The 21691-nt window shown below is 43.8% G+C and overlaps 1 protein-coding gene across 5 annotated transcripts in view; it reads left to right on the forward strand.

Moving 5' to 3' along the window:
- The window catches only part of LOC110489808 (zinc finger CCHC domain-containing protein 2), a 65755-nt gene that overhangs the window by 38687 nt on the left and 5377 nt on the right, over positions 1 to 21691 (forward strand). For 2 of the 5 annotated variants that reach the window (XM_036944073.1, XM_021562729.2), the window contains exons 4-12: positions 7359 to 7430; positions 7766 to 7866; positions 9828 to 9928; positions 17497 to 17568; positions 18529 to 18589; positions 18911 to 19055; positions 20271 to 20341; positions 21141 to 21238; positions 21537 to 21680. In XM_036944073.1, the coding sequence (XP_036799968.1) occupies positions 7359 to 7430; positions 7766 to 7866; positions 9828 to 9928; positions 17497 to 17568; positions 18529 to 18589; positions 18911 to 19055; positions 20271 to 20341; positions 21141 to 21238; positions 21537 to 21680 (865 nt within the window). The remainder of the gene's footprint in view (positions 1 to 7358; positions 7431 to 7765; positions 7867 to 9827; positions 9929 to 17496; positions 17569 to 18528; positions 18590 to 18910; positions 19056 to 20270; positions 20342 to 21140; positions 21239 to 21536; positions 21681 to 21691) is intronic. The other 3 variants (XM_021562731.2, XM_021562730.2, XM_036944074.1) reach the window with 3 other exon arrangements.

The following is a 21691-nucleotide window of genomic DNA, read 5'->3' on the forward strand; positions in this document are numbered from 1 at the left end:
CAACTGTGAGAGACAGAATCTAAAACAAAAATCCAGAAAATCACATTGTATGATTTTTAAGTAATTAATTAGCATTTTATTGCATGACATAAGTATTTGATCACCTACCAACCAGTAAGAATTCAGGCTCTCACAGATCTGTTAGTTTTTCTTTAAGAAGCCCTCCTGTTCTCCACCCATTACCTGTATTAACTGCACCTGTTTGAACTCATTGCCTATATAAAAGACACCTGTCCACACACTCAATCAAACAGACTCCAACCTCTCCACAATGGCCAAGACCTGAGAGCTGTGTAAGGACATCAGGGATAAAATTGTAGACCTGCACAAGGCTGGGATGGGCTACAGGACAATAGGCAAGCAGCTTGGTGAGAAGGCCACAACTGTTGGCACAATTATTAGAAAATGGAAGAAGTTCAAGATGACGGTCAATCACCCTCAGTCTGGGGCTCCATGCAAGATCTCACCTCGTGGTGCATCAATGATCATGAGGAAGGTGAGGGATCAGCCCAGACCGACACGGCAGGACCTGGTCAATGACCTGAAGAGAGCTGGGACCACAGTCTAGAAGCATCTCAAGGCCCTGGAGTGGCCTAGCCAGTCTCCAGACCTGAACCCAATAGAAAATCTTTGGAGGGAGCTGAAAGTCCGTATTGCCCAGCGTCAACCTCGAAACCTGAAGGATCTGGAGAAGGTCTGTATGGAGGAGTGGGCCAAAAAGAACTACAGGAAACGTATGATCTCTGTAATTGCAAACAAAGGTTTCTGTACCAAATATTAAGTTCTGCTTTTCTGATGTATCAAATACTTATGTCATGCAATAAAATGCAAATGAATTACTTAAAAATCATAATGTGATTTTCTGTATTTTTGTTTTAGATTCTGTCTCACACAGTTGAAGTTTACCTATGATATACATTACAGACCTCTACATGCTTTGTAAGTAGGAAACACTGCCGATTTTGCAGGTTATCAAATACTTGTTCTCCCCACTGTACATGGAATGGCCTGGGATCCCTATGGAGAGGTTTCAGAACCACTACTCTACTGTGCTGTCCAAACTTGTCTGTGATTGGTCAGATATACAGTGCATTCGGGAAGTATTCAGACCCGTTGACTTTTTCATTTTGTTAAGTTACAGCCTTATTCTGAAATGTATTAAATATATTTTTTTCTCATCAATCTACACACAATACCCCATAATGGAAAAGTGAAAACAGGTTTTTAGAACTTTTTGCTAATTTATTAAAAAATAAAAAAACATACCTTATTTACTTAAGTATTCAGACCCATTGCTATGAGACTTGAAATTGAGCTCAGGTGCATCCTGTTTCCATTGATCATCCTTGAGATGTTTCTACAACTTGGAGTCCACCTGTGGTAAATGCAATTGATTGGACATGATTTGAAAAAGCACACACCTGTCTGTAAGGTCCCACAGTTGACAGTGCATGTCAGAGCCAAAAACCAAGCCATGAGGTCAAAGAAATTGTCCGTAGAGCTCCGAGACACATTGGCGTCCATCATTCTATAAATGGAAGAAGTTTGGAACCCCCAAGACTCTTCCTAGAGCTGGCCGCCTGGCCAAACTGAGCAATCTGGGGAGAAGGGCCTTGGTCAGGAAGGTGACCAAGAACCCGATGGTCACTCTGACAGAGCTCTAGAGTTCTGCTGTGGAGATGGGAGAACCTTCCAGAAGGACAAACATCTCTACAGCACTCCGTCAGTCAGGCCTTTTTATGGTAGAGTGGCCAGACGGAAGCCACTCCTCAGTAAACGGCACATCATAGCCCGCATGGAGTTTGCCAAAAGGCACCTAAAGGACTCGCAGACCTTGAGAAACAAGATTCTCTGGTCTGATGTAACCAAGATTGAACTCTTTGGCCTGAATGCCAAGTGTCACTTCTGGAGGAAACCTGGCACCATCCCTACGGTGAAGCATGGTGGTGGCAGCATCATGCTGTGGGGATGTTTATCAGCAGCAGGAATGGGGAGACTAGTCAGGATGAACGGAGCAAAGTACAGAGAGATCCTAAATGATAACTTTCTTTAGAGCACTCAGGACCTCCGACTGGGGCAAAGGTTCACCTTCCAACAGGACAACGACCCCACACAGCCAAGACAATGCAGGAGTGGCTTCGGGACAAATCTGTGACTGTCTTTGAGTGGCCCAGCCAAAGCCCAGACTTGAAACCGACCAAATGAGAAGGACTATGCTACAATGAGCAACCGACAGGTAGTCTGTTGTTTTAATCTGAATGGAGTTGTTGTTGAATGGACTGGCAAGCTCAACAAAATGCCCTCAACTAGCCTAGTTATCTACCTAGCTAACATTTGGCTATCTTAGCTAGCTTCTTACATCGATTGTGAGGCAGTAAAGAAGCACTGCCAGATGGGATGATAGATAATCTATGGCATTTACAAATTTGTCTAACTAGTGCACACACCCCACCGTGCCCTGCTGCAGCGTGCTCCTTCTCTCCCGAGTCACACAGGCTGCGCAGCAAACAAATGTCCAAGTTTAAACAAAGTACATTTTAAAAAATAAACTTAAAAAAAAAAATGTCACAATATTATTTGAGTAGTTAAACTATTTTAAATGCTCATTCCTAGTGGGTAGAATATCGTTTCTTTATTATCAGTCAAATTAACTAATGTATAAAATATTGATTACTATGTATAGCTTTAAGACTATAAATTACCAACCACCCAGCGTTGGAGTAGTTAGGTGTATTTCCCTGCTTTTGAGAGGAGCTGGCTCGTATTTCCCGGAGACTTCCAGCAATTGCGCTAAGCTAACGATATGCTAGCTTCAACTTCCTTAAAATTACACACAGAGAAATAAAATTGGTATCCATAAGTTCGTCTGACTCTGGGTAAGTAGAAAATAAGGCTTAATTGTTGTAAGTCCCTTTATTGCTTACTTATGAGAGGTAGAAGTCCCCAAAAGTCCCTTTTGTGACGTTTTTTGTCACAAAAGGGGCGTCTCCTTGTAATACTCTCCGGCATTCGTTGTACAACCTGAAAATTTAGATGAGCGTGATCACGCCTTCCGTAGCTGTGGGGACAATGTTGTCGCTTGGTTCCTTGATCTGATTTATTGGCTGTATAGGCTATTAATCCAAGTAGCCTATTTTGCATTGTTAACCAAATATAATCTAAGCAACTGTTCAAACAGTAAACCAAACAACAAGAATCCACCCAAAAAGGTGCTTTGTTTAAAGTAATAACTAGTGATTCCAGGCTATTGTGAAATGGTAAAACCTGCTGTAGCAACTAGCAGGCCATGTGCTTTTTTTTGTTGTTGACCAAAACATGACGTTCTATTTTTAGCTGATATCGGAATGAATACACAAGCAGCATATCAAACTGGGATAATGCTTTAGGTTACGCCGGCAAGTACAAGGGCATATATGTTTTATTTATTAATCTGATTATTTCACATGGCGATGTTGGAAGCTAAGAAGGCTAGCTACTACTAGCAAGGGGAAGACGACTCTTACTTGTTTCACAAAATTAAATGACAAAAAGAGAAAAAAGCAGTGCTATTGCCCCCTTGTAAATGGGTGTGGGAACGGTGCTTCAAAAATCCCACTCCACGCACGTAGATGAGACCATCTATAGGGAGGAGGTCAGAGACCTGGTCAACCTCTCCCTCAACGTGATCAAGACAAAGGAGATGATTGGACTACAGGAAAAGGAGGACCGAGCACTCCCCCATTCACATCGACAGGGCTGTAGTGGAACAGGTTGAGAAATCCACATCACCAATAAACTATCGTGGTCAAAACACACTGACAGTCGTGAAGAGGGCACGACAAAGCCTATTCCCCCTCAGGAGACTGAAAAGATTTGGCATGGGTCCTCAGATCCTCAAAAGGTTCTACAGCTGCACCATCGAGAGCGTCCTGACTGGTTGCATCACTGCCTTGTATGGCAACTGCTCCTCCCTCGACCGCAAGGCACTACAGATGGTAGTGTGTAGGGCCCAGTACATCACTGGGGCCAAGCTTCCTGCCATCCAGGATCTCTATATCAGGCGGTGTCAGAGGAAGGCCCTAAAAATTGTCAAGACTCCAGCCACCCATAGTCATAGACTGTTCTCTCTGCTACCGCACGGCAAGCGGTACCGAGCGCCAAGTCAAGGTCCAAAAGGCTTCTTAACAGCTTCAACCTCCAAGCCATAAGACTCCTGAACAGCTAATCAAAGGGCTACCCAGACCCCTATTTTATGCTGCTGCTACTCCCTGTTTATATCACTTTAACTCTACCTACATGTACATATTACCTCGACTAACCGGTGCCCCTTGCACATTGACTCTGTACCGGTACCCCCTGTATATAGCCTCGCTTGTTATTTTACTGCTGCTGTTTAATTATTTGTTACTTAACACTTGTTTTTAAAGCATTGTTGGTTAAGGGCTTGTAAGTAAGCGTTTCACTGTAAGGTCTACCTACACCTGTTGTATTCTGCGCATGTGACAAATAAAATTAGATTTGATCAACGGAGTGAAGCTTATAGTAACCTATGCTGACTAGGTCTGTCAAAGTCTCCCAATGGGCGCTATCTGTCTGTCAGTCTCCACCTCATTAGGTCATGGGAATCATTCTGAAAAGACAAGATATGCCCAGGGTCCTATTCATTTGGACGCGCAATAGATAATGTTTAGCAAATTTATGCTACAGCTTTTTTGTTGTTGAGATACTTATTGGAGAAGTCCAGGTACTCTCTCCCTCCTTGTTTCAGTCTGTTTTCTTCTGTTTCATTCCTAATGAACATGACCCAAGTTGGAACAGGTGACCTAAATCAAGCCATTGCTCTCTCGTTATGTTTTATTTTGCGTTCCCATAAATGTCTTGAGGGCAGAAGCTGTGTGTGTTTTCTGTTCAGAGCATGAATACATTGCCTAATTGACTAGATCAATTTGTCAAAAGAACAAATGGTTCCCAGATGAGATTTAGAGAACATGAATATCCTTGTTGCATAACAAATAGCCGACTGTATACATAACAGAAACATAGACCGAGTCATGAATCGTGACAGAATAAAAGTATCACCTACGATTTCAGACATTTTATTTCAGAAATAATACACAGCTTCTGAAATGAATGACTAAAATAGCCCCTACGACAACATAATCATATTTTGCCAGTCAACATCAATTAGGAAGCAGTGATTTGAAAAGAATCCTGCTCTCTCTATCGCTCCCTCTCCTTTCTCGCTATCTCCTCTCTCTCTCCTCACCCCCTCCGCCCATGCTACTTGTTTATTTGTTCTCTCACTCTCCTTTCCCGCTTGTTGTCACCCTGGGGGTTTGCTCTAGCAGCTCTATTGTTGTAGTGCTGGTGATTAGCCAAACGGTTAGCACAGCCCAGAGCGTGTACGTGCGTGCGTGTATGTTTATCGTAGCAGGCGTGACTGTCAGCAGTGTGGTTCTATAGGTGCCCCAAAAGCAGATTCATACATTGGCTAGCGTTCGAGCTAGCCTATTTTCTATTGTTATTACAATTCACGTGCTAACATGGCCTCCAAGGATTTTATACATGTGACATTAACTGCTATTTAAACCTCAATGGCCAAACTCTCCATAGTGCTTTTCCCAAGAGAGTTTAGCATAAGTTAATTGAACTATTGTAGTCCTCTTCAATTGTTCACAGAAAATAGAGATAGCAGTGCAAGAGAGCAAAATTACTTGGCGTTGTCACTGCTCTTGGCACTTTCTTCAAATTGCTATTTTTTTCAGTGTAGCTCGGCGGGGGACAACAGGTAGGTCCATATGTTGACCATGTCAACTCTTTCCACACTGGAAAAGCAAACCACGCCACGTTTTGCCGCCTTGGCGTATCTGTCTGGTTGCACTTGACTGTTCTGTTGGAATATGCCCAATGTGATGTGAACATCTGCTTGCAGTTGGGTGGTAGTTCACTCAGTAAGGTTGGTTAGACCAATCACTTTGGTTTGCGCTGGGAGTTTTTAAAAGACCAACATTGGTCAGAAAACGTCCAACATGTCAATCCAAAAAGTATACAAATGGCAATCGCATTTTTTTGCGCTATAAACTGCCCTATAAATCAAGTTTAGTCCAACTAACCGTGTAGCGTGCTATGGCTTGTCGTGTCGTTAGTTAGAGACCTGTAACATCTCAATCTACTTTACAACATGTCATTACTAGCATCTAATTAGACATAGTCTAAAGGTGGTGAGAACATTAACTTTTCATTGCAAAAAAGTTGATTTTAAGTGGGAAAGTAGTTGGGGCTTTTAGGCTATGTCTTCCTCTGGTTGTAAACCTGTCATTGTTGATGGTTACAGTAATAGTGGTGCATGATCTCATTTAAAGTGATGCAGTAGGAGCCTAAACACCTTCATAGCCATTTGGGTCAAGTCAATCCTATTAGGGGGAACCATGCGGATCATTAAAAATATAGGCCTCGAATTTCCAAAACGTCAACCAAAGTCTTGCCCTACCTGAAGTTCAAAACAACCATTGCAAATTATGGTAATATCACCAATCTCCAGAGATTTAAAAAATATGCTTAAACAATTCATATTCCATGATGGGAAATATCAGTCGTTAATTGAACCGAGAACCTGAGGCTGTATGGGAGAGTCCAGAGCCCATTTTATAATAGTAGGAGCACCAGCAGCGCAATAATGACCCAAAATGTCACTTCCCTGGCAGCCCGTCACCCTCTTTTATGTCCTCATCAGAGCCAGTCTGGTTATGGTGCCGGAGCATAGCTAATGTTTTGTGCTTTACGAGGTGCTTATTGTTGTATCTGGAGAAAATTCCCCGGCACTTCGCTTGCGCTGTAGCTGCCACCGGGCACAAGGCTGTGAGCGGTTGCTAAATGACCACAGATGTTGTCCTTACCCCTTATGACCCAGTCACATCCTGTTGTAGGCCAAATAACTGTTGAACTGACTTTACAGTTGAGGAAAAGTCCCTGAAACCCGACCAAGAATACCAATGTGAGTCCAAGTCATTAGGTTCGGAAAGCAGCAAAGCACAAACGCAGGGCTGTAGAAACACAAACAAGACTTTTCTGAAGATTTGATCAAACCAAACAGTTTTTTACAGCAGTGGTGTTGTAGCGCTTGGGTGACACTGTTTATTATTGTCTTCTAGCTGTTATCTTGATCATCTCTACTACCACCAATGGTGTCAGCAGCAAAGCCAAAATGGTAGATTTGTAGATTTTGTTTGTTTGAGGAAAAACATTCCTACGATGTGATTATTATTTTTTTCATTCCCTAGTGTCCTTACCCAATGTGTCTGCATTTCCTTACAAATATCTGTCAATGTACAGTACATCCCTTGAATAATAATGTAACCATTTTTTCACTTCTCATTCAGGTAACGTGGTCCGACTCCTCATCCAGCAATGTCACCAAAACACATCTTGAACTGGAAAGCTTCTTGCTGAAGGTATAAATCACTAACTTGTGTTTTAGAAATCCAATGAAGCTATGATCAGCCTTGTAATCTGTACTGTTAGCTATACCTATTCACATCCCAAATTGACTAAGTTGAAATGGAATTGACCCCAAGTTTCCTGCATAGCATCGACTGGATTTTCATCCACTCATAATGAGCAGGGATAATGAATGAGTTACTTAATTAGCTTATATAGTTACTTAGTTCATTTTAATAAGTAATTAACTCTTAATTAAGTCTCACTCTTGTTTTGAAGGTATCTGTTTGAATGGTACTGTACATGACTTGTTAAACCTTGACTCACTTGTCCTCTCCCCGTCAAGCAGCTTCCGAAGGAGCAGTCCACCGAGTCGTTTGAAAAGGGCATCCTCCGGCTACTCAACCAGGAAGACCAGTACGAGATCAGGGAAGTGGAGGGGAACCTCAAGTGAGTTCTGCTTACCGGCCTGCCTGTCTTGCATTGCATTGTTTTGGGGGGGGTTTTGCTTTTCGCCGTCATTAGATTGTTGGCTACATTTCTTGTCTGCACTCAAAAGTGTACAAACTATTAGTAGGCACCCCAGGTTGTCCCGACTTCTGCATGACAGACGACTCAGGTTGTGAATTAAAACAGGTGTTGGTGGATTGGAGGCCTACTCTTAACAGACCAGAAGAGCAGTATCAATACTCGCACGTAAAAGGCTTGTAGTCCTCTGTGTCTCAGTTGGTAGAGCATGGTGCTTGCAATGCCAGGATAGTGGGATCGATTCCTGGGATCACCCATGCGTAAACAATGTATGCGCGCATGACTGTAAGCCATTTGGGATAAAAGCGTCTGCTAAATGGCAAAGGATATAGAATAGTGTGTGCTGTACCTACTGCAGTGATGCCATATACTCAGCCTAGGCTATGCTTACACCCAAGGGATTCTCCTTGGCCATTTCTCGTCAGTTCCTTTGAACCATTCGTCAGTTTCTCATTGGTGAAATGAGAAACAGTCTCCAAGGAGAGTGTCTCAATTGTTCCCTCTCACTGATGTTGATCTAATTAGACGTTTATCCCCTCTGCTCTTCTGTAACAACATGACTGCATGATTACTTGAACAAAATGTCCTCCTCTGTGTTCTCAGTCAGAGGAATGCAGGCAGACTAGTTCCCTTTTGATTTTTTTAGACCAAAACCCTTTGCAATAAGCAGACTGGCTTACAGTCTCCACTGACTGTGTGTGCGTGTGCGTGTGCGTGCGTGTACATGGCACACCATCTTCGTCTTGGTTACTTTGAGTTGCGGTGTCTTGTTGTGAGGACAACAATGCCCCCTCCTGGAAACCACATCTAGTAAGTTTCGTTTTAATGGAAAATGAAAGCTTAGAGGGCTATTAACTCAACTGATGGATAACAATGAACAAACAACACAAGTTTGAAGCATTTATCCTTCGCTATATAAGCCTATTCAAGAGTACCTGATGATTGGATTAAAGAAATGGCAAAGTTTATGTTGGCCTGGTCAGTGAAGCGATGAAACACACACAGGTTCAGCTTTGGTTTCATATCCAAAGGGCAGGGCCACTTCTCGTCAATCAGCTGGGTAAGGCTGGTGTTCCTTCCAGATCATCCAGTCACACCCCTTGTGTCCAATATCTGACCACATTACTGTAACCTGTAACCTGACAACACAGCCACGCAACCGATGAAACAGGTCTACTGTGCCATAAAATTACACATCCATAATTCTAAAAACATATTGAGTTATATGATCTCTATCTACTTGGCCCACTGTCAGGTGCTAGCAAACAGTGGAATGAATTCAGCATTTCTTTCATCAATTGTCCTTATTGCACTGATATTGCAAAGTTAATGGAATTTGTACTCTGATGCATTTTTGACATTTGGGATCCCGCTGTGTTGTGACGGCACGGATCTCACAATCTGGCTGGCAATTTTACCTTCAGAGAGGTTGCGTGGCAACAAACTATATGCCTAAGTTATGAGGTAAACTGAGGAGCGGCCCCTGAGGAATGGAATGGATCCTGTTGAAAAGAGCAGAGCCCACATTCATAAAGTCTGAGTAGGAGTGATCTAGGATCAGATCCTCCCTGTCCATATAATCTTATTCATTATGATCTAAAAGGCAAAACTGATCCTTGATCCTTTTGAGTATGGTCCCAGCACTTCCGTTTTAAATTAGAACTCCATCCAGCTTTAAAATGTAGGTCAACACTGACAGTACAGTCAAGTTATTACTAGTCGACGCATCAGATTCATCCAGTGTATTGGTTCAACGTTTTACCCCACAGCTTTGAGTTCAAATTTGGGCCTCGGCTAACTTGTAATTTTATATTTTCACCCATATACAAAGGTCTCTTTTTCAAAGAAGTAAAATTACAAAAATGTTTTTTTTCTCTTGCCAGGGAGAAGTTTCTGTCGGCTCCACAAGCTTTCCGACAGACAAGCAAGGTCTGTGGCTTCTTCCTGTGTGAGTCCTCCTCCTCCAGCCCCAGCTGCGGCAGATGTAAGCTGTGTGTGTGTGTGCGTGTGTGTGTGTGTGTGTGCCAGGGCATTTGACCGGCAGCATTTTAATTTACCGGACCCATATGCATTGGGTGCGTAACCTGATTAGGTCATCCACCCTCGGTGCTCAGAATGACAGAAATCACATTTCGTTTATGGTTATTCATCTTAACAAAACATGCAGCTCGAGGAGACAATGGCGTGCATTCCATCTTACCAAATTCCGATGCGCAATTTTAAGACGTTAAAATAACTGTCCAAACGGTCTAAGGCATTACAGTGCTAGAGGCGTCACTACAGACACCCTGGTTCAAATCCAGACTCGGGTCTAAGGCACTGGGGTATAAATAAATAAAATAATTGTCCACATTTACTTTTTCTCAACCAGCAAGACGAGTAACGAACAGCAAAATCACTAGCCTATGTGAATCTACTATCCCCCATAGTAGAAAAGTCAACCTATTCTATTGGTCAGCTTGTCGTTCTGTGCGAGAAATAAATATCCTATTCCGAACAGACTCTGGGACAGTTGTGGGACGATAGATCCCAAATTCATACAACCAGTAGATCTAGGCTACTTCCCTCAAAATAAACATTCAAAAGCAAATGAGGCTCATGCAACAGATCTGAACGTTTAGCTTAAAATGTTGATAAAATATTACAGGCACTGGTCAAAGGCACTGCAGTGCTAGCTGTGCCACCAGAGATTCTGGGTTCGAGCCCAGGCTCTGCCGCAGGCGGCAGCGACCGAGAGGCTCATGGGGCGACGCACAATTGGTAGCTTGACCGTAGCTCGCTCGGTCTGAGCGCAGCGACCATGAGTCGTCGTCCAGGTTAGGGAGGGTTTGGTCTCCCTGTGGCGGACCGGGCGCAGTGCACGCTAATCAGGTCGCTAGGTGTACAGTGTTTCCTCCGACACATTGGTGCGGCTGGATTCCGGGTTGGTTGTGTGTTGTGTCAAGAAACAGTGCGGCTTGGTTGGGTTGTGTTTCGGAGGACGCATGGCTCTCGACCTTCGAATCTCCCGAGTCCGTACGGGAGTTGCAGCGATGAGACAAGACAGTAACTACTACTAATTGGATATCATGAAATTGGGGAGAGACATTTTTTTTTTTATTACTTCACATTATTGCGCACATGCGAGATGAATGAAGAGATCTAAAGATGCAGCAATTGGCCTGCACCAGATGCTTAGGATTGTGACTAGGATTGTGCCTTGTGCAACTGGACAATGAAATAAAGTTGAGAGAAATAGGCGACTAGTTAAAATATTTATAAAATAATTGCCTGCACGTTTGGTTGGATTTTGGCTAGGCTACTTTGACATGCCTCAAACAGGTTCCAAATATGTTTACAAAATGCATATTGCCCCCAGCTCCTTGCAAAGTGGTGTGTGACATTCTGAAGTCTGCCTTGTTTCCTATATACTTGAATAGCGAATGGGAAGCGCGCTTCAATTACCAGTTGGCCATTGTTTTTAACATGTGATTGCATTTACAATTGTTCCGCAATGATTGGGCTTATAAAAGCAAATGTTTCACTCCAGCAGCAACAAACAACTGTTTCATGAGCTGTAGCCGCAGCTCTCACGCTACATCAACTGATATTTTGATCACTGAATAGGATAAAAATGCATTATTTCTCAATGGGATTTAAAAAAATTTGCCCAGACAATTGGCCGGCACCAATTTATCGGCTTTTCATTTTGGGGGGGGGGGGGGGGGGGGAGCCGGCTATTACCGGCTAACGGAAACCTGTGTGTGTGTGTGTTTATTCATATGTTGGGATACAGGCTCAGAGACGTGCCATAGAGCAGTGCTAAAAGGCCATAATAAAATGGGTTGTTTCTAAACAGCGATAATAGTAGAGTTGGAAAATACCAAATAAATTCTGCCATTTCTTTAAAGTGTGTGCATGTGGTGGTGGTGGTGGGGACTAGCCTATTTCAGGTGTGAATTAGGGCTGGGAATTGCAAGGGACCTCACGATACAATATCGTCGGGGCATGGACTCTACAGGGGGTCGCAAGCATTCCACAGAGTTGCTTGCAAATGTTGACATCAATGCTACCCACAGTTGTGTCTAGTTGGCTACATGTACTTAGGGTGGTGGACCATTCTTGATACACACAGGAAACTATCGAGCATGGAAAAACTCGCCTGGCACCTGTTACCATACCCCGTTCAAAAGCACTTAAATCTTTTGTGTTGCCCATTCACCCTCTGAATGGCACACAAACACAATCTAAGTCTCAATTGTGTCAAGGCTTAAAAATCCTTCTTTAACCCGTCTCCTCCCCTTCATCTACAATGATTGAAGTGGATTTAACAGGTGACATCAATAAGTAATCATAGCTTCCACCTGGTCAATGTATGACATGGAAAGAGCTGGTGTTTATAATGTTTTGTACACTCAGTGCATGTCTGCTGCAGAGAGACAAAAGAGAACATTAGGATAAAAGTGCTGAAAACATGTTGACTCGCTATTTAGTAATTTAGCAGACGCTCTTATCCGGAGCGACTTACAATTAGTGCATTCATCTTAATTAAGATAGCTGGTGAGACAACATATCACAGTTGTATTGTATTTTCCCTCAATAAAGTAGTTATCAGTAATCAAAGTGTGTGCTAGATTGACCAAGCAAGACATTAACAGAAACAAGTTATTGAAACAAAATAGTCTGCTATTATTGTAGAAACAAGATGGAGAACAAGCCATAGGGTGAAAAACACAGGGGTTTTGGCGCAGATACACCCGACTAGCGCTACATACAGTTGAAGTCGGGAGTTTACATACACCTTAACCAAATACATTTCAACTCAGTTACACAATTCCTGATATTTAATCCTAGTAAAAATTCCCTGTCTTAGGTCAGTTATTATCACCACTTTATTTTAAGAATGTGAATGTCAGAATAATAGTAGAGAGAATAATTTATTTCACCTTTTATTTCTTTCATCACATTCCCAGTGGGTCAGAAATTTACATACACTTAATCAGTATTTGGTAGCATTGCCTTTAAATTGCCAAACTTGGGCCAAACGTTTTGGGTAGACTTCCACACGCTTCCCACAATAAATTGGGTGAATTTTGGCCCATTCCTCCTGACAGAGCTGGTGTAACTGAGTCAGGTCTGTAAGTCCTCCTTGCTCGCACACGCTTTTTCAGGTCTGCTCACACATTTTCTATAGGCTGGAGGTCAGGGCTTTGTGATGGCCACTCCAATACCTTGACTTTGTTGTCCTTAAGCCATTTTGCCACAACTTTGGAAGTTTGCTTGGGGTCATTGTCCATTTGGAAGACCCATTTGTGACCAAGCTTTAACTTCCTGACTGATGTCTTGAGATGTTGCTTCAATACATCCACATAATTTTCCTGCCTCATGATGCCATCTATTTTGTGAAGTGCACCAGTCCTTCCTGCAGCAAAGCACCCACAACATGATGCTGTCACCCCCGTGCTTCACAGTTGGGATGGTCTTCTTTGGCTTGCAAGCCTCCCCCTTTTTCCTCCAAACATAACGATGGTCATTATGGCCAAACAGTTATATTTTTGTTTCATCAGACCAGAGGACATTTCTCCAAAAAGTACGATCTTTGTCCCCATGTGCAATTGCTAACCGTAGTCTGGCTTTTTTATGGCGGTTTTGGAGCAGTGGCTTCTTCCTTGCTGAGCGGCCTTTCAGGTTATGACGATATAGGACCAGTTTTACTGTGGATATAGATAGTTTTGTACCCGTTTCCTCCAGCATCTTCACAAGGTCGTTTGCTGTTGTTCTGGGATTGATTTGCACTTTTCGCACCAAAGTACGTTCATCTCTAGGAGACAGAGTATTTCTCCTTCCTGAGCGGTATGACGGCTGCGTACTATTGTTTGTACAGATGAACGTGATACCTTCACGCGTTTGGAAATTGCTCCCAAGGATAACCAGACTTGTGAAGGTCTACAATTTTTTTTCTGAGGTCTTGGCTGATTTCTTTTGATTTTCCCATGTCAAGCAAAGAGGCACTGAGTTTGAAGGTAGGCCATGAAATACATCAACAGGTACACCTCCAATTGACTCAAATTATGTCAATTAGCCTATCAGAAGCTTCTAAAGCCATGACATAATTTTATGGAATTTTTCAAGCTTTTTAAAGGCACATACAAGTTAGCGTATGTAAACTTCTGACCCACTGGAATTTTGATACAATTAATTATAAGTGAAATAATCTGTCTGTAAACAATTGTTGGAAAAATTACTTGTCATGCACAAAGTAGATGTCCTAACCGACTTGCCAAAACTATAGTTTGTTAATAAGAAATTTGTGGAGTGGTTGAAAAACGAGTTTTAATGACTCCAACTTAAGTGTATGTAAACTTCCGACTTCAACTGTAAATTACTAAAACCAGATATGAAGTATTTAGAAAAGATAATGGAGCAATATATTTTCATCTGTGAGAACTATCAATCACCAAAATAAAAACAAAACATTCAGGGAGAATCTAAAATTCAAAGAATGTCATGGCATTGATTTTGCTATAATGTTTGAGTCACTCAGAAAGCACAAGAACAAGCCATGGCAAAATGTGTAGAATTCCAGGAAATTAGCTTTAAAACTGAAAATGTTGTCGTCGGGTAAGAGGATGGCCTATAAAAGTATGCCATTGGCCACGCCCACTACCAAGCCCCCACTTTGCCACCGCTGCTGAAATAAATCCTAGGGGAAACACTGCAAGCAACACAGTGAAAATTGTGTAGGCTACCTATATGTTTTTTATGGGGCGCGCTCATAAAAAATCTAAACTTTTGTTTTATTAACGTTCCCGAATGTCATTATCTATCCTTGTATTTAGCAAATTTTAGACAAAGCCTTTTAAAATATGCCTATTTGTTATTTTGATTAATGCTCTTGCAAGTAATCGAAAACTAACATCTGTTCGGATATTCAAATAGCCATGCCCATCCCTAACTTGGAGTCTAAGTAGCGATATAATATCGTCCCCTCACCCATAATCACATGGCCATAAGGCATGCAGATGACATACAGTACCATCCATGGCCATGCCGTCATTCTTCTAACTCATGTCATGGATCACGATACATCATGGCACAATTAACCGTCCTCCTCAAGCTCAGCTCATCCATATGTTGCTCCATCCCTCTCTCCGTGGCTGAGACTGGGCAGCAGGATGATAAATAGGTCCCCCAGGCACCTGTTCGGGGAGAAGCTCTCTCGGAAGGCCCCTAAATCATCCAAAATCAACAGACTGGGGCTGCTATGGAGTGGGGGTTGAGAAGGCCCTGTGGATACAGAGCATGAGGAGGTTTGTGTGTGTGTGCGTGCGTGCGTGCATACTCTAATCATACCGTTTGTATACATGAACGTATACAAACACATGCCTTGAGGTGGGCTCTAGGCTGTGTGTGTGTGCGCGACTCACCCACAGCTCCCTAGCCTTCCCGCAGAGCAGCTGTACATTGACACCCAGGTGAGGTGAGCAATGTAGGCAGCACGATGCCCTGGCAGACCCAACAACAGGATGTACTGTTCAGAACTGGGCCACGTCACCATGGATGTGTCCCAAATGGCAGCCCATAAGTCAGCCTCAGGACTACTGTACTGGCACTACAGAGGAATACCACTGACCAATGGCTATCAATCCACCTCTTTTTACCCATCCTCTTTCTCTCCGCCACTCTATGGATGCATCTCGAATAACACCCTATTCACTATGTAGTGTACTACTTTTGACAAGAGTAGTGTTTTATATGGGGAATAGGCTGCCATTTGTGACTCCGTCTTCGTCATATTCTCAGTTGGATGAATTGTGCAACCCCATAACAGGAAGCATTAGATCAGAGGAGGCACTCAAAGCTTTTAATGTGGCTCAATTTGACGCTAACTTTTCCCCTTTTTGGTTAATCCTGTAAAATCCTTGCTCCAACCTTTTGTATTATAAACCTAGCTGTTTTTGGAACGTCCTTTGGGCAGCCGAATCTTTAACAGCGCTGTAAAAATGGCGCTGTAAAAATGGATTAGGCGCAAATGTTCCACAACCTAAATGAAATGGGTTCCATTTCGTACCCTCAGAGCAGGATAGAGGGGAAACAAGAAGGGAGAATTAGATTTGTGGTAACAAAACGCATCAGTGACTGGACATTTTATTAGAGGGTCCAGCTAGCCCTAGATTTATGGATGAAGGGAGAGCGGAAGAGAGGGAGGAAAGGAGATATGGAGGGAGTGTGGAGGTGTTGATAGACCATTGGCCAACAGCACCAGTTACTGCCAACAATATGTTTTATTTTACTAGGCAAGTCAGTTAAGAACAAATTCAGTCAAGTCAAAGTCAGTCAAGAACTGCCTTGCTCAGGGACAGAACGACAGATTTGTACCTTGTCAGCTCAGGGATTCGATCTAGCAACCTTTCAGTTACTGGCCCAACGCTCTAACCACTAGGCTACCTGCCGCTTAGTAAAGTGTTGCCTGGGTGTTTTAGTGACCTTACTGCAATGCAATTACTGTCTATGAAGGATAGGATATGTTCATGATTATGCATCATGTAGCTGCATGGGAAACAAGCATATCTCCCCATACTTCCCCTTTAATATCAGAGACATCAGACTGACTTGTCAATGCTACTTCGTTGCCAATACCTACACTCCCTACTGTGTCTCCTACTGAAGCCATCTGGCGTCAGAGGCTACGTCCCAAATGACTCCCCTTTCCCTATGGGCTCTGATCAAAAGTAGTGCCCTATATAGGGAATAGGGTTACCCTGCCCTACCTGAGAGACGGTGGCAGGTGACAGCAGATGGCTGACAACCTAGGTGGGAGAGGTAGGTGTAGGGGACCCGATTGAGTGTCCGTGTCACCGCAGAGTGATCCACACAGAGGGACTGAGTGATCAACAAGGCCCAGATGGTAAAGGAGAGAAGGAGAGGGTGACACATCCCATAGAGAGACAGCTCCAATCAGGTGCTCCATGATTAACAGCAGTGTTTCCCCTAGCTCGACTTCCCCTACTTGTGATGGCGGCCCGCCTGACTGTTGTCTGAAAGACTTGACTTGATGTGTCATTGTACTAGTTCACATTAAACTAATAGCAGTTTTCGACTGGGCAAGTCATGGCATTTTTCCCCCCAATTTCGTGATATCCAATTGGTAGTTAGTCTCGTCCCATCACTGCAACTCCCGTACGGATTCGGGAGAGGCAAAGGTCGAGAGCCATGCATCCTCTGAAACATGACCCCGCCAAGCCGCACTGCTTCTTGACACACTGCTCGCTTAACCCGGGAGCCAGCTGCACTGTGTCGGAGGAAACACCATTCAACTGGCGACCGAAGTCGGCGTGCGCCGCCCAGCCCATTACAACTAGAGCGCAAAGGACATCCCGGCCTGCCAAACCCTTCCCTAACCCGGCCGCCTCATGGGTCTCCCGGTTGCGGCCGGCTGCGACACAGCCTGTGATCGAACACGGGCCTGTAGTGACGCCTCAAGCTTTAGACCGCTGCGCCACTCGGGAGGCCAAGTCATAACATTGTTGTTATAAGTGGAATTAGACTGTGTGTGTGTGCCTCTCTTTCCAGTTAACCCTGTGGCCCTAGGGAAGCCATACAAAGAGGACTGCTCAGAGGCTTCCAGCCAGGAGGAAGGTGTGTGTGAGTACCCCATACCCAACCTGCTTCATCCCCAAACCCTGTTCACCCCACACCCTACTCCTTCCAACATGGTTAACCCCTTAACCCAGGTCAACCTGAAGCCCACTCCCCTCATCCCAACCCTGTTTACTCCCCAGTTCAGAGGCGGAATCTAGAAGAAGTGTATTCTGGGAGACTAAGAAGTTTTGACAGTTAGCCAACACCTTAACTGGTGGGAAGAGAAGTGAGAGTTGTTGATTTGAAGAAGGGTTGTTGCAGATACCTTTAGCCTAGACTATTCCTCGCAAGGGTTTGCCTAAACTCCAGTGAAAAGCCTGTGTTATGTCACGTAGCTCGCCAGCTAACCATGTGTGAACCAGAAATATAAGGCACTTATACTGCGTCACATCTCTGTTTTAGGGGTCTATTAATTTAGTTTCAACTGAGCGAGGGGAGGGGAGGAATGCACAGGATTATTTCTCTGGCTCGGCAGTGCAGGAGAGGAAGTCCTGTACTCCAGGACAAACAAGTAGCGCTATGTTGCTAACTTCTGTTTATTTTGGTCGGGTGTTCGGAAAGCCTGGGCTCTCTTTCTTTCTCTCTCTGACTATCTGTCTCTCTTTCTCACCCTCTGGCTCATCTCTCTGTCACTCTCCCTCTCTTACTCTCTCTCTCTCCCATCCCTTGCATTTCGAGGCTATATTTTGCCCGTTGTCCATGCACTGGGCTCACAGGCTAATCACAGGCCACAGTGCATACACTCACTGCAGGCTTAGCTAAACCAATTAATGTCCTATTAGTATAATAACTTATGTCATAAAGCATTACAACGTTCCTCACTGAGGACAGCACAGAAAAACCTGTTGCTACTGACTGATAAATAAAGATGGAAATTAGTTTTGATGTGAACTGAAAAGTTGATTTAAAATCGTATTGTTCTTGTCAACTAAAGATGAATAAATAAATGTCTCTACCCTTCAGATTTGGAGCCGTACGTTCAGGGGCACCGGAAGAAACATGGCAGCAAGAGCCCCAGCCTTAAGTAAGCACCCTATTGTCTTAATGTAACAGACAGCTTCCTTAACAAGTACTGCTTTCCTCACAACGAGGCTCAAACCCAAGACCTCCACCTTGCAAACACACGTGACTGCTCTCCTGAAGTGTTTTACCAGTCACTAGTCAGATGTCCATCTCCCCACCTAATGAATGAGGGTAGCGTAACCTGATCCTAGATCTGTGGTTAGGAGTGACTCCTCCTTCAAATGAGTAGCCCCTACCACCCCAGTGCAGATCTAAACAAGTGCCAATAGTTTTGTTTCTGAAGACATGAAAATGATTCTCATTCTGCCTCTCCTTTTCCCAGCATTCCCAATGCCAAAAGTTCCCAGGGGGAGAGCAGTCGGGGGGGGCCCCACGGCTCGGAGCACAACGGCCTGCCAGACTGGAGGAGGAAGAGCTGTACGCTCAAACCCAACCAAGACACCTCTGGGGGGCTGGGCCCAGAGCAGGTGAGACAGATGGAAAACAAGGCTACATCCCAAACGGCACCCTATTCCCTTTATAGTGCACTACTTTTGACCAAAAAACAATGAATTTACAGTTAACGCTAAGCGATTGAGGCATTGTTATTTAGATAGTTTTGTATCATTGTTTACAATGTTTGAACATACAGTACATTCTGATTGGTTGTTTTTGTTGTTGACTTTGAAAATGGCTCCCCGGGAACATTGACTGACAACCCTGGATTACACAGACAAAGTAGTTAATTTAGACCAGGCAGACATGTTACATTTCAAGATGGCTGACACATTGCTCCACTTTAGCCTGTAATGAGCATCATTGTTCCTCAAATGCAGTGTATGATATACCATTTTGTAGGCTGTATCACATCCGGCCATGATTGGGATTCCCATAGGGCGGTGCACAATTGGCCCAGCGTCTTTCAGGTTTAGCCGGGGTAGGCTGTCATTGTAAATAAGAATTTGTTCTTAACTGACTTGCCTAGTTAAATAACAAAATTAAAAAATATTTCACATTTTGCTTCTTGAATCATGGCGATCGGTCATGTGGTGTGTGTGTGGACATGTTTAACTATACTTTTGGGGACCAGAAGTCCCCACAAGAATAGTAAGCAAACAAATATTTGACCAACTGGGGACATTTTGTTAGTCCCCACAAGGTAAAATGCTATTTCTAGGGTTGGGAGCTAGAGTTAGTTTTAGGGTTAGCAGCTAGGGTTAGGTTTATGGTTTAGGGAAAATGGGATTTAGTATGGGACTGAATTGTGTGTCCCCACAAAGTTAGTTATACAAGGGTGTGTGTGTGTGTGTGTGCGAGGTCACACCCCTCAGCAGCAGTAATAACATGTCTAGCTCAGCAGCAATAGGATTGCTATCAGCGTTAGCCAGGGTGAAGCGCTGTGCCCTTTGACCCCTCCCACTATAGCTCTGGGTCGGTGTCCAACACCGCCTCATTCATGTGGCCCTCATCATGTGACAGGGGTTGTGTAACAGGCAGCAGCACTATGGCATTCCTGCTCTGGCACATGGTATTGTTGGAGCTATATGTTTTAAAGACACAGTCTGTAGATGTATTTTCTCCTGTGGTTGTATCAGGAATATAACATGATATACCAACCCACCTCCTTGAGAGCTAACTGAGTATACAGGCTTGTATCATTGAATGTTCCATTGTCTGAATATATATTTTTCCTCTGTCTGCAGAATCAGGACAGTGAGAAGAGGAGCAGCTACCCTGCCACCAAGAGCAAGCCACGAGCACTGGGACCAGACAGGTGATCACTATTCCCTATATAGTGCATTATTTGCATTATTTATGCCCAGGTCCCATAGGGCTCTGGTCAAAAGTAGTGCTCTATATAGGGAAAAGGGTGCCATTTGGGATGCATCCTGTATCAATATTCAAACCTGACTTACGGTTGAATCTGCTCATAATCTATCATCGCAAGACAGTCGGTCACCATCACTCGCCTTCTAAAAGGGTCTAACATTGACTGACATTTAAGAGACTTCCCTATTCAGACATACTGCCTCAACACTGAGCCGGCTGACCATACAGTTGCTACGTTGTGATAAGTGCCGAGCACGCACTGAGCAATCAGACAAACATGGCCATGACAGGTACGACAGGCTCGGGAAACGAACGCTAAAACAGTGTGACTGAGTTCAGGAACCCCCACCATGGAGCCTGACAGAGAAGGCATAGCATTTTGCTAGCTAGCATGCTAACAGCAGAGCCAGAGATGGTTTAATATGTAAGCTGTTTTCTTTTTTTTTTTTGTCACAGTTCTGGTTCTGCATAAGGGTGGTTGTCAAGCGCCCAGGCAGACAACTGCTACAGGCACTTTTGAGAACTAGTAGAGACTTCAAATAAAGGAGTTTTCCTCCTTATCTACTTATTAGAAACATTTTTATTTGGGCTATAGGGTTTAGCATTGCGCTAGCTAGCATTCTAGAAACAGAGCTGTCTCCTCCTGCTACCAACTAATGTGACAAGCCACAGGCCTCAATTTCTCTTATCCTCCCTCCTTTATCTTTTGTGACTAACCGCTCGCCTCTCTCTCTCTCCTCCAGGGAAAAGGGGAAGAAAGGAGAAGGAAGAGCGGCCTACTTGACGAACGGGAGCATAGTGCCTCTGGCTTCTCAGCGAACGCGACAATCGTCAGGGAAAGGTGGGAATCGATGGAAATTAATTTGCCCCTGCAGTCTTCTTCCTGTCCCAGTCGACTCTGAAATGTTATCAAATGCTATTTGGAGAAAAAAGATTGTGTTTTTGTTTTCTGGGTGAAATGGAGGCTTGTAGTAACTTAATTTTACCAACAGAAAGCAGTGTTGTACAAGTTTATTGGGCATAGCTTTTTAGTCTTTTGAGCTGCTTATTTGAATGCCTTAGCACACTTATGCCTTGAAATGTTTTATTTGATCTAAATCAAAGGATATTGAATTAAATCTAGTGTCATTAATGTTCAGGTTGTGTGTGTCCAGACGGTCATCTAGTCGGAGGCTCCAGTCAGGACGTGTACGGAGACACTTCGTCTGAGAGCTACAGCTCCCCCTCCAGCCCCCAGCACGATGGACCAGAGAGCCTGGACAGCGAGGACGAGAAGGACAAAGGTGACACGCGC

Source organism: Oncorhynchus mykiss, chromosome 15, assembly GCF_013265735.2.
Source record: "Oncorhynchus mykiss isolate Arlee chromosome 15, USDA_OmykA_1.1, whole genome shotgun sequence".
NCBI lineage: Eukaryota > Metazoa > Chordata > Actinopteri > Salmoniformes > Salmonidae > Oncorhynchus > Oncorhynchus mykiss.